This window comes from Parasteatoda tepidariorum, chromosome 10 (assembly GCF_043381705.1).
Source record: "Parasteatoda tepidariorum isolate YZ-2023 chromosome 10, CAS_Ptep_4.0, whole genome shotgun sequence".
Classification (NCBI taxonomy): Eukaryota; Metazoa; Arthropoda; class Arachnida; order Araneae; family Theridiidae; genus Parasteatoda; species Parasteatoda tepidariorum.
The window spans coordinates 41609906-41623707 of NC_092213.1; the positions used below are offsets into that span (position 1 = coordinate 41609906).

The 13802-nt window shown below is 27.2% G+C and overlaps 1 protein-coding gene across 3 annotated transcripts; it reads right to left on the reverse strand.

Moving 5' to 3' along the window:
* Nucleotides 1–694: 694 nt before the first annotated feature.
* On the reverse strand, nt 695–11891 carry LOC107437709 (pyridoxine/pyridoxamine 5'-phosphate oxidase). 3 transcript variants are annotated; one of them, XM_043046012.2, is made up of 7 exons: nt 11752–11891; nt 11024–11171; nt 8697–8796; nt 7103–7156; nt 6789–6917; nt 5955–6031; nt 695–2823 (listed from the first exon to the last, which is right to left on the reverse strand). In XM_043046012.2, the coding sequence occupies exons 1-7, from the start codon at nt 11861–11863 to the stop codon at nt 2658–2660; spliced, it is 786 nt and encodes a 261-aa protein (XP_042901946.1). In that variant the 5' UTR covers nt 11864–11891; the 3' UTR covers nt 695–2657. The 3 variants fall into 3 exon arrangements, with proteins under 3 accessions (XP_042901946.1, XP_042901955.1, XP_071042495.1); XM_043046021.2 differs by lacking the exon at nt 8697–8796 and adding an exon at nt 9210–9309; XM_071186394.1 differs by lacking the exons at nt 8697–8796; nt 11024–11171 and adding an exon at nt 9210–9309 and having other exon boundaries at nt 11655–11859.
* Between the last annotated feature and the right edge of the window lie 1911 nt (nt 11892–13802).

Sequence of the window (13802 nt, forward strand, 5' to 3'; positions counted from 1 at the left end):
TTAAATTGTCCTATAGAAATAGTTTAAACTGTTTCTACTTTTATTGCTTAAGCATTATTGAGTCAAAATAGATCAAATTCAGGTGCTCTTTCATATTAAAGTATTTTATTTTATGACCGTCCTTGAACAGCCGACCCAATTTTCAGTTAATGATTACCCAATGTTCAACTTCATAGCCAGTGCCGGATTACCCATTACGCCATGGCCTGGGGCCACCTTAAAATGGATTTTTTGAAGTGTTTTCATATTTCAGTAAAACCCTTTTATATTTTCCCCTTTTCAACTGATTTTTAAATATCTTTTTTATTTGAAAAAAATTTTTTGATGGAAGCAATGTATTCAAATTAGAAAGTAAATTGCAATAGGATTTGGATTGCTCTTTCTTCGTATGCAATTCGTAAAAAATTTTTGCAAAGTTTAAATAAATCTTATTAAAAATTTTGAAATACGGTTATGCTCCCAATGTGATGTATTTTTAAAAAGAAAATGAATTACATTTGATTTCAATTTGGATTGTTATTTACTCGTATTCAATTCGTAAAAAGTTCTAAAGCATAAATAAATCTTTTGAAATAAGGTTATATTCACAAAGTTATCGATTTTCACCAGAAAAAAGAACTCCATTTGATTTCAGTCTGATTTGATCTTCATTCATATGAATTTTGGAATAGAAAGGAATAGTTGAAACAAACAATTATTTAAAATGAAAATTTATTGAAAACTAATACTTAGAATGATAACAAAATATAAATCTTAGTTTAAGTTATTGGTTCCAACAACAACTAAATCATTTCTTAATTATGACAGTCTTAATTGAAGCATTTTGTACTTTAATTTTAAGCAAGTATACTTTATTATACTTATAGAAACAAGAAGTACTTTCTTAATTCTAAAGCAGATAGAACAAAAATGCTTGATACAGACAATGATAAGCAGTAATTTATGTAAACTAATTAAGAGCATTAAATTTATTGCACAATTTATATCAAAATTTAGCACTTTTTTTTCCTTCTTAGGAAGAACACCACCACAGTAGGGATATAAATTATGGTAAAAAATATGAATGCATTCACCAAATATGATGTAATTATTCCATTCGCAAATTCTAATTGTACGAAATCATTCTGGCAGAAAGTAAATGTAATCCTTTCAGTGCACAAATGATAAAAAATGCGTTTTAAGTTTGCAAAAATCTAAATTAAATATAAAGTTCAATTATGAATAAAGAAACATACACTATTAGTACTTTCTTTACATTAAATTATACACCAGAAAAAAAATTCATAAACAAATTTGTTTGCGAAAATAAAAGTTTAACAACACTTAAAACTTGAGAAAATATTTGATAAAATCCTTAACACCATTAATAATTACAGAATATTTTTGATTATTCATGCTCAGATTATTTGGTTCTTGTTGTCAGAGTGATTGTGTTGGCAATTGAATAATTTATGATAAATCATAATGAAATTTCATTATAAAGAAAAACATTTAAATTGATAAATGAACCATACCAACAAATTGTATTACGATTTCAATAAAACTCGTAGCCGAAAATTCATTGAGCAACCGCATTCTGTGCAGCATAGCCCAAGACACTTTCTCTCTTCAACACCCAGGAATATGCTGCTCTAAAAATTCACCTGATTTTTCAAAAGCAAATTTTTTTCTTGCAAGTTTGAATTAATTATTGTTTAATCCTTTCGACAACCAATACAAACTGTAGCGATCCTTACACTGTGTTTTCTTCAGTTTGCACTAAAAAAAAAATATTTAAAAATTGCTCTTTTATAATATATTATATGAAAAAATCACCATATAATTAAAATTAGTTTCAAATTTTTATTACCAACCCAAGGATTAATTTCGAAATTAGCAATTTATTTATTAAATATTCATTATTTAATAAAATAACCTAAAATTGCTAGTTTTCAAAACGGGTAAAAATAGTGGACAAATATATCATTAAGTAGAAATATGCATTAAATAAAACAGTGAATAATAACAGATATCATCTGCACTAATATGGTTGGTAGTCTGAATAACAACATATTGATAAACATTTTCCTGTGCTAAAGGTTTAAAAAAATTAATTTTCATTTGAGAAATTTTGGAAATCTATTTTCAAAGAACCCCTGACCCAAATTAGTTTGAGAACCCTGCCCATATCAGATATAGAAGATGGAATCAGCCAGAAAATGGAAATTAAAAAGTGTAACAAATTAACATTTAATTATAAAATTATTAAAATTATTGCCGTATTAAAATCAACTAATTATAATAAATGTATGTTTTGTAATCTTCAATTTAGAATTTTTTTCTAAATTAAACATAGAACTCGTGTTTTTTTCTTTAATGAAAAAAGCTCTTTAATAAGATTTGAAAATGTGACTTATTATATTGCTTCAAGCCTTTAAATTTTAACAATAGAAAATGATAAACTTTCAGTTCATAAAATTAAAAATAGGATAAAGAGTCAAAACAGAGACAATTATTTTTTTAAAACTCTTAAATGAAACAGCAAGTTTTAAGCTGCCTAAATATATAAAAAAAATTTAAAAAATTGAAGTGTAAATATACATCATAGAAATAATTATAATTGCAATTATAAATTGTATCAAAATATAAAACATGTACAAAACATAACAAGCTAGGAATTAGGGAGACAAATATTCATATATCCATCCATTTTCCCCAGTATGGATTAACTTTTCATCAGCTTTTTCCTTATCAGACAGTTTCCTAAAGCGCATTCTATCATGAAACCGATCGTTTCTTCCACACCAAAATTCGAATGATTCGGGTATCACTTTGTAGCCACCCCTATAAAAAATCTGTTTTATAACATTTCACTTCAAAGAAAAATACCAATAAGATACTTAAATTTCATTTCTGACAGACATTATATATATATGAGATATATATATGAAATATAGACACACATATATGAAAGAATTTTATCTTCTTTTTCATAATAATTAAAAAATAATTCTTCATTACAAAAAATTCCTAGAATATGACACTATTTCAAACTGTGTTTGCTTTAGAATGCTGCATCCAAATTAAAAGTAAAAAACCTAAAATTTTTCAAAATTGACTATCATAAAATTTCATAATTAATTATGATCTGATTCACGGAGCTAAAAATAGCAAAGGGCAACACATTCTGATGTGCTGAAAATGTTTATAATTAACTCGTTCATAATGGTTTTATAAACTAAATATTGCAGAGTATGCTAAGTTAATTAATGACAAAATTACACTATCAAATTATCTATAAAGCCATAATTCTTAAAAACAGCTTGTAACTTTTGGTCCATAAGTGCAATGATTTTCTTAATATTTTTTAATAAAAATAAATGAGTACGTATATCTTTTTGTATATGCTACGAACTAAGTTACTTTTATTAAATATAGTAATAGTATGATAAAGATTTGTTTAATTTGAATTATTTTAAAATTTCAATTAGTTCAGTCCAACCTTTTCTTTTAGAAAAAAATACCATTTAATAAAAATTATTCTTAAATTGTCCTATAGAAATAGTTATATTATTGTTCTATAGTAATGTGATATTAGTAACTATACATATATTTCTCTTCTGTGGCACATTAACTTAGATATTTCTTTATATATTGGACTATTCTATATCTATTCTTTATTTATTTATCTTATTCATTATTTATCTATTAATATAATAATTATTCATTTTGTTAGATTGTCTAAAGTAATAATTTAGGTTGTATTGTATAGTTAGTTATTTGGTAAGTATTAATTCAAAATAATTTTACATTTTTATAGAAATAAAAACCTTAGTCACAAAGTAATTTAGATTTATTTTTGAACCTTTCTAAAATGAAAGTAGAAATTTTTTTTCTGTGGTGCTATGGTGCCACATACTGTCACGCTAATCATTGGGGATGGAGCTTGCCTTTTTCAAGCAATAGCATGCATACAGTATTATATGAGCATATATAGAGTATAATATCAAATTATTAGCATACATAGTATTATATCAATAATAGCATACACATAGTATTATTTTGAATCATAGCTTGAATAATACTCAAGCTATGGTTTGGTAAAGAAGTAATAAAACAAGTAACGAAGCAATGGGATGAATTTGCTTTCTTTAATCATGACAGAGATGGAAACAATTTTAATACTTTTTCTACTACTATACTGAAATATCCTAAACTTACACTTATAGTGGTTTTAATGATTTAAGAGCTGCAGCATAGATCTAAAACTATTACTGCAGTTTAATAAAGACATCTTTTAAAAATAGTTAACATTAAAATCAAAGTACTTCCAAGCGAGAAAAGCCCCAGGCAACAAATGGATGGTGAAAAAATTTTGTTAATATATTCTTTAAAACTAGTTAAGGTGTTAGTATTGGAGGAGGGATAGAAGAATTAGAATATTTAAATATATTAATTGCTGAGCATTCGGCTTAGTGATCATTAAAGTTTATATGTTGTACAAGATAAATTTGAAAGGTGATAAAGCTGGTTGCCAAAGGCAGTTGGTATCATTAAAAAACGTAAGTTTACAAAAAAAATATTTATCACTTATTTCAAACTATGTGACTTAGCAAACTTTGTGACTTGAATATAAAATTATATGAGTTATCAAAAATGGATCTATTTGATTAACATTGTTTCAGAACTATAAATATAACAATAGCTGTAAGTTCTTACTCATTGTTGAAATTACGTATTTCTCCACTAATACAATATGAGAAATACTTTGAAGGATTTAAAAGTCAATATTCAGTGACGGTTAAGATTTATAATCCAATGAGGCAGAACAATAATCATTTCTCACATTGTGAAAAATTACATTGACTATACTTATAATGGGAAATATTTTGCTCTCACTTTATTATTAAGATCTTATAAACAATATATTGAATTTCTAATAATAAAAAAAAAAATTTAAAAAAAAAGATAATTTCTGGGGGTTTTGCCAAATGGATTTAAATTTATATGTATATTATAAGAGGTTTTGATTCATATTATTTTAATTATCTCGTTTGCAGCTCATGAAGTTCACTTTAAATATAATTATAAATATTTCCTCCCTCTCTTTATGTTTAATTTACTTTTCCATTTCCATCAGTTAACTTTTATTAATTTTAAAATACTCATTAAAGACTAAAGAAAATTTAACGCAAATTTTTTTATTAATAACTCATTAATATTACATTCAATTAGGCATCAAATGATTATTTGATGCCAAATAATTATTAATTAATCATTTATAATGTCATTAAATAATTTTGATTTCACTATAGTAGTAGTTGATTCTGCAATTTAATTTCACAATCCTATTTCAGAAAGTTAAATTTTAAAAAAAGTATTGTTTAGCCACAGTCAGAAAGAGATAGATAAGGCCTAAATCGAAAATAAAAACTTGAAAAACATCTTCACTTTTATGCATTTAAATATTTAATGGGAAATTGTTAAATATCTCAAATTTAATGATTATATTTTTTCAGTAAGATACGATGGCACACTAATTAAGGAAATGTACTGTCATTGTAAAAAACTTGGATTCCATTCCTTGCGGTAGCTTGAAGCCCACTTAGTTTAAATCAATCAGAACCAGCATGTATGGGTAGTAAAGGTGACTTGGTGTGCAATGGCTGATAATATTTTTACCATCTTGTAAATGGTCAGGAAATTATGGAGCCCTAAAGTTCATGACCTTGACCTTGATTTGGCTGGTTTAGGAGTGTTTTACTATTATTTTCAGTTTAATTAATGTCTGCATAGGTTTTGGAAAAAAATATTTTAGCAACCCCATAAGCTCTATATCTTAGCTTTAAAAAATTCTTGGGAATAATGAAACTTTTTAGAATTTAAATATATCCTACTTTTTTTAAATTTAAAAAATAAAACTCAGTAGGTAAAACTAAAATTTTGTCTGAAATAAATATATCCTTCATGCATACCAGTAATCAGGTTTAGGAAGTTTAGAAGTACCTTCAGGATATTTATTTTCCAATTCTTCTTTTTTTCTTTCCACAACCTAAACAAAAAATGCATCACAATTAAATTGCACCATAATCAATGCTATCCAATATAAAAAATTAATAGGAATGCAAATTTATGAAAATATATTTAAATTTCACTGTTGATCAAATACCCAATATCAATTCAATCTTTTCCTTTTTAGTTTCAAAAATATAAATGCTGCAAAAATATAAAATCTTTCAATAAAAAATATATAGTAACTACAAAGCTAAACATATATTGAGAAAATAAGGTAAAATATACTGTGCATTACTTCCCAGTATTTATGCAAAATAATTTATTGGCACATTTTTTACTGACCTTATTCTATAAAAAATATAGCACTTGTTCATGATTCCTAATTTGAAAGTAACTATGCAACAAAAATATATCCTATTTTAGTTTAATTTATTCCAGTTTAAAGCTATGTTTTAGTAATAAAAACATATTTTTTTTAATTATGATGGTCTTCCTACAGACCACTGGTGATTTCTATATAGACCACCAGTTGAGAATCATAGTACAAGATAAAGACAGGGAAAATTTAAATTAAAGTGAAAATTTTTAACAATTCAAACAGTGATAAATATATATTTTTTAATTTGCTGTTAACAAAAGCCAAATTATGTAATCTATTTTACCTACATCTTTTGATTCAATAACTTCACTCTGTTGACTGGCTAAAGCAGAAAGTTGACTACTTCGAGGACGTTGGTGAAAATAATCCTCAGATTCTTTTTCGCTAAGTTTAACNTGTAATCTATTTTACCTACATCTTTTGATTCAATAACTTCACTCTGGCGACTGGCTAAAGCAGAAAGTTGACTACTTCGAGGACGTTGGTGAAAATAATCCTCAGATTCTTTTTCGCTAAGTTTAACTACAGTTCCTTCAATTCTAATCTATAAATATTATACATGCAATATTTAATTTTCTATATAATATAAGCGAAAGTTCTAAACTCTGAAAAGGAAAAATAAAGCTAAACAAAAAATTTAGATGACTAAACTAATAAACCAACTTAAGCCTAGTATCACCTGATAAACAACTTCATAATAATTTTTGATAAAAAAAAAGTTATTCTTACTTGACGACACAACGTATTCCAATAGAATAAAAGTGCTACTTGAGGATTTTCAGCCTAATTTAAACAAAAAGAATCAATTTAATAAAACTTAGAATCTAAAAGTTAAAGCAAATGAATTTGTGTTATATTCCCTTCATAATTTTTTATGTATAATTATTGAAGAAATAAATTAGTACATTTTATGCAAGACTTAATAAATAAAAAATAAAAAAACAATTGAATAAAAACATCAAGCATATTTTTAACTGTATTTAGTTATTTCATTACCCATTTTCATAGATAGTGCTAATTTTGGTACCTTTAACCTTTGTTTGAAAACAAAAAAATTTCATCCATAAAATAGTCTTTAATTACATTTATAGCTAGATATATTATTCATACTCTTGTAACTTATCAATAATGCATTAAATTAAACCATACATGATATGGTTTAGCTTAATAAAATGCTACCAAAAAGAAATTCATTATTTAAATTTTAACTGTTTGATTTATTGATGTTTTGATGTGAATTACATTAAATGATAGTAAATATCTTATCACAATATAATAATTATTTAATTAAAATCTTTATTATAATGTCAATGATAAAACATGCACTTAAAAACCTATCATTTTATTTCATTAACATTAAATTTTACAATTCATTCGTTAATACTAATATATATATTACGATCATCCCGGAGGAAACATAATAAATGCATTTTGAGTATTCCTTTTTTATAATAAACTAAAAGAATGAAATTTAAAAAGTTCGCCAGTTTTAACTTCCTTTAATTGACAAAGCTACAAGTTGATCATCACTTTTTGAAATTTTAGATGCTACTTACATCACTTACACTAACAAGATTACTATAATGAAATTCATAATTAATTTATATGATCAATTACTAAAAGTACTGATTTTCAAAATGATAATCATTAGTATGTAAATGTTTTTGAATGTAACTAGCCCTTAACAAAGGATACTGCAATACAGACCAATACAATGTACTTATGAAAATATATTATTTGAGTGATTTCACATTAGAATGACTGTCTAAAGTTATTATTTTACTCAGACTTTTTTTTTAAAATAGTTAATAAAATTATTTTTCACGAGTATAATACAACTAATTTAACTGACTAATATAATTTTTTTTTAAATTTAAAATAACAAATAAAACATATTTTTGAAGAAAATTTAAAAGCTTTAGAAGGAGAAATATAAATTGTACGAAACTCCAATTAAATTAAATTGGTTCTCAAAAACTAACTAAACTGTTGAATTTAATGTTACTATTACATCTTAATTGAATATAAAAGTGATATTATTAGCTAAATTCTTGAAAGAAGATAAAGTTATGAAAAGACTGAAAATATTTAGAATAATAAGCTTTTTTACTTTAACTTAAAACTTTTTCTCTGTTCCCGATTTATAGTGTTCATTGGAAACTTTCTAAATGCAAAATTTATATTTATTTTTAAAAAAAAAATGTCTTAATTTATAAAATTGACCACTATAATTAGTATTAAACTAATTCATAAATCCATTTGAAACTGAAGAAACAAAACTTCTTAATACACACACACAAAAAAAAGAACTTGATTAACATACAATTTCTTTTCCCTTCCTGCTCTCATAATTGGAAAAGAAGGAGAATCCATCTTCGCCATAACTTTTTAAAAGAAGGTAGCGCACTGAAGGTTTTCCACTCCTTAAATAAAAGCATAAATATATAAATTAGTAAANTTTAGCTACTTCAATAGTAATTGGTTCTCAAAAAATAACTAAACTGTTGAATTTAATGTTATTACATCTTAATTGAATATAAAAGTGATATTATTAGCTAAATTCTTGACAGCAGATAAAGTTATGAAAAGATTGAAAATATTTAGAATAATAAGATTTTTCACTTTAACTTGACTCTTTTTCATTGTTCTTGATTTATAGTGTTCATTGAAAACTTTCTAAATGCAAAATTTATATTTATTTTTTTAAAAAAATTTCTTAATTTATAAAATTGACCACTATAATTATTATTAAACTAATTCAAGAATCCATTTGAAACTGAAGAAAAAAACCTTCTTAATACACACACACAAAAAAAAAAGAACTTGATTAACATACAATTTCTTTTCCCTTCCTGCTCTCATAATTGGAACAGAAGGAGAATCCATCTTCGCCATAACTTTTTAAAAGAAGGTAGCGCACTGAAGGTTTCCCACTCCTTAAATAAAAGCATAAATATATAAATTAGTAAAGTATTTTATGCATAAAATTTATTAATCTTATATTTTCTATTAAAAAAAATTTGAATATTTTTTAAACAATAAATTGAGCTAAGACAACTTCATTGTAAAAATTTATTGCAATTCATTCAAACTTCTCTATTTTAATATTCTTGAAATGACAATGTTAGAACATTTTGGTTCTGACTCTTTTCAAGTACTAATGGAGTATTAATTTCAGCAACACATCGAAAATGCAAATGTTACAATAGCATTACTTGTTCATAAAGTTTGTCTATTGCATCTAAAGTCTACAAGAATGAAAAACTAAACTCAGTGGCACAACAGCCCATAGAGGGCAAAAGCCTACTGTGCCCATCTCAGTTTTCTTGACCTTGGGTTCTGGGGTGCAGGAGCAGATGTTCCAGTCAGGTAGACAGCCAAACACGGAACCCCCAGTGTTTAGTTCCCAAGCTTGCTTGGTACTCATTTATCGACCCACTGAAAGGATGAAAGGCTGAGTCAACCTTCCTTGCCCGGCCCGAGGATCGAATCCAAGACCTGTGGCACGGGAGCTCGAAGCGCTACCACTCGGCCACCGGGCTTCTACAAGAATGACAAATCCCTTAAAATAAATCAGCATTTGACAGTTAAAAAGTTTAAAAAAAACTTGTTATTTAAATTGAAAGAGAAAATATAATTAAATCTTTATTAAAGCTTACATTTTTGAAATAAAATACATTCACGCCTACTGAATTATTGTCTAACTAAAATATACATAATCAGAGTTCTCCCTAGGAATATAAAAGGGCAGGGCACTTCCTCAAAAAAAAATTATCAATAATAATAATTTCCGATTTTTGAAACGAAAAAAAAAGATTGCATAAAAATATGAAAAATCCTTGCAGTTTTGTTTATTTTGTACTTTTAACTAAAAAATTATATAGAACATATCAAAATTACAATTTGAAAATTATAATTTGAATTATAAAAATTATAATTTGAAAAAAGAAATGCATCAACAATGACTGACTTTCTCGAAGATAGTCTTATTTCTATAGTATCTTTGTAAATATTTTTAAGTATTTAGGGGATATTTCTGTCTTGTGATCTGTTTACAATTGCCAAATGGATTTTAAACTTGCAATTTAAAAAAAAAGAAAGAACCTGCAGAGATTTGCCTGAAAGTGGCTACGAGTTATACCATTTGAGTTGGTTTCCTCTGTAATATTTTTCGTGGTTTTTTACGGGCCACTGACCTGAAGTTGCCAAGATTTGGCGTCCCGCAGTGGACTGATCGTTAAGACACAGTTCCCAACAGATCACCGAAGTCAAGCATCACTGGCTGCGATCAGTGTGCGGGTGGGTCACCACTTGGATCAGTCTGCGTAGGGACCGAGGGTGTGCGGTATTGGTCCTCGTTAAACTGTGCTACCGTAAAGTGCTCGACTTCGCGCGCAGGTCGTCGGGCTACCGAAGCGGGGGTGCCATCCCCTCCGCAGAGGATCAAAATTGTGATGGCATGTCTTCGGATCATCCTCCGGGATGTTTCCCAGACCGTCGCCAATAGCCCATTGTGCAGCTCTAGTGCGACGTAAAGTAACAACAACAACAACCAAGATTTGGGTATTATTTTGCAGCAGATCACGGTACATAAATTTTCCCATAATTGAAATCAATTCTAAACTTCTTAGAAAATAAAATGCTACTTACTTTGTCGCAGTTGCTATTGCCATAGCATTAGGCTCTATAATGCTATCTGTATTACGAGCAATGTTAAACCAGTGGTCAAATAACTTTAAGGGATCTTTTATTGCAAAATCCTTTAGTGCATCCTTGTTATCAAATGAAACTCTTAAACCTATAATATACAATTTCCCAAGCTTAATAAAAATAGAAATAACAAAATCAAGGCTAGGTTACGTTGAGTATTTTCGTATCCTAATCTGTCGCACCAACTGCTATCGCCAAGGTGCCAAATAGATTTTAAAATTGTAAATGTAAACAAAGTGTAAGTACATATTTGCTAGGGGGTAACTATTACTCGCGGGACGCTGCCTGAAAGTTGCCAAGACTTGGCGATTATTCTGACACAGATCACGATACGGAAATCTCCCCAATTCTGTAAATATAAGTCAAAATTAAGTAATATAAACTAAATCGAAGATTTAAATGTTCGAATTGAAGATCTTAATGAAAATATTTAGAGAACTGCCATTAGTTGACCACAGGGCAATGGCCGGTCTACTCACGCAGTAATCAAATCAGATCGTGAATAGAATATAATAACGTATAAGTAAATATACATTTATAAAGGAGGCGTATGAAAATAATGTAAAGTTACATTCTTAGAAAAGCATAAATAAACTTTATCCAAATCTCAAAACAATAATTTAAAATGAAAAGCCAGGAAGACTTTAAAACCAACAACTTTTCCTTGCCTCGTAAATCTACTGAATCTTTCGGAGCGATATCCATTTGTATATTTGTTTTCAAAATTGTATTCTTTAAAATTGATAAGTTTAGCAGACGATAAAATTTTAAGTTTAGCATATCTAAATAGTTGCCATATTTACTTTTATAATTTGAAAAATATTTAATATATATATAGATATATATAGAATAATTTTTAGCTGATAATAATTTATACTGATGCATTACTTTCAATAAATTTATCTCGTAAAAAATTATCATTATTATTTGGGCAAACATAATAATGGCATTTCATGAAAGCGGAGAATCTTTAATTAAGCAAACGATTATGGACAAAACCGGCCTTGTGAAAGTGTAAACAAAAGTTTTATCTGTGCCTTAGTGAGGATAGAAAATATTTGTTCTGAGTTAATTAAATTATTATTTTTTGAATTTTGGTAAAGTTTTGCTTTGCACTTCTGTATTTATTTAATGATTTAATTAAATGCAAGCACTAAAGTTTCGTTTGAAATCGATTTTCGGAACTACAAGAAATCTTGTTAGGGGCGATAATTAAATTTTAATTTGTATTTTCTAAAACCACTGGTTCAAACTCACACCACCACATTTATACAGGGAAGATTTAAAGAATACGGAATTATCCCCTGTGTAGGAATTCATAAAAATAAATTGGAGAGAATTATTGATGGCAGCGTGAAGTTCAAAATTATGAAAAAAATCTTGCAGATAATCTATCTACATACTTAGCCAAGTTATACAGAACCTGACTAGACTCGCCGAATAGAAAGTTAACTTTATTTCTTTAATGAACTTAATTTTAAACAAATTATCACTGCAGTGTAAAATCAATCAATTTTATTTAGCTACTTCAATAGTAGCAGTTCAATCTACTGTATGAACTCAATCTATATTTCATAAATCCATGGCTTTCTAGTGCGGAATTCAGCTAAATTTTCGCAATTACATTGGACAAATTTGGCCCATTAAAAGCTTAAATTTTTACATATTGCAAAATGCGATATGTTTACAAAAATGCAGGCTTCTGATTTGCTTAATTGAGCCATTATAATTGCGAAACTTTAGCTGAATTCTGCCCTAATGTCAGCAAGTATATGAATTTTTTGCAGATAGATGACAAAGTCAACAATCAGAAAACTGCATTCTGCATGATGGACATAGAATTGTCAAAAAATCTTAAATGGAACAGAACGATATTTTGCCTGACCATTAGGGGGATTTTATAGCTATTTTAGGTTCCATTCAATTTTCTTGTAATCTATAATGAAGTTCGGTAATTCATTAGTAAAGTAGAGGGGGTCCCCAAATTAGTTTTTGCCCGGGGCCCCAATAAGCCTAAGTTGGGTCCTGAAGTTATATCCATTTTTTCTGTTTTGTTGTGTATACCAATTCTATAGCAGATGTTTTTAATAAAGCTTGTTCACTTAAACCTGAAACTGTTTCTCTTCTAGAAGAGAAATGCTAAATTATTTTTTCATTGCTATTAGTTTTTTTTTTTTTCCCGTTTGAAATTTATATTTTGTGTCCCACACATAATTTATATGCTCTATGCATACTTTTTTTTTTCAAATTAATGTTTTTGAATGAGTTGAAGACTATAGAAAACTTATATTTGTTTCCTAACTATCACTTTCAAATTAAGAATAAATTTCAAATTCTGAAAATTTTGAGTTTCAGAAATGTTTTCCTGTCAGACTAATTGTTTCAGGGTTTGAAAAAACCCGGGGATTTTTGAAAAAACCCAACCCGCCTGGGTTTTATTGAAAAAACCCGGGGAAAATTGGGTTTTATTTGAAAAAACCCGGGGAAAATTGGGTTTTTTCATTTAGTGCTCATAAATTTTACTGTGAAAATATTTTTATTTATTAAATAGTGTTGTATAAGTAAACACTAAAATTTCATCTGACTTTTACCTGTAATAAAATTAAACTGGAATAAATATTTAATGGTCTTCCATGTTTTTATAATACGATTAACAGAAAGTGAAATTAAAATTACGTATAATTATAAAGAGTATCAGTTATTTGCCCCTTTTTCAAAT

Excerpts from the sequence above, each read along its gene's own strand:
- LOC107437709 (XM_043046012.2), bottom strand. The coding sequence starts at position 11,863 with ATGCTAAACTTAAAATTTTATCGTCTGCTAAACTTATCAATTTTAAAG. Across the intron at positions 11,172-11,751 it reads AGATTCAGTAGATTTACGAG|GTTTAAGAGTTTCATTTGAT; the intron begins GCAAGGAAAAGT and ends TGTATATTATAG. Across the intron at positions 6,032-6,788 it reads AAGTTATTGAATCAAAAGAT|GTTGTGGAAAGAAAAAAAGA; the intron begins GTAGGTAAAATA and ends TTTTTTGTTTAG.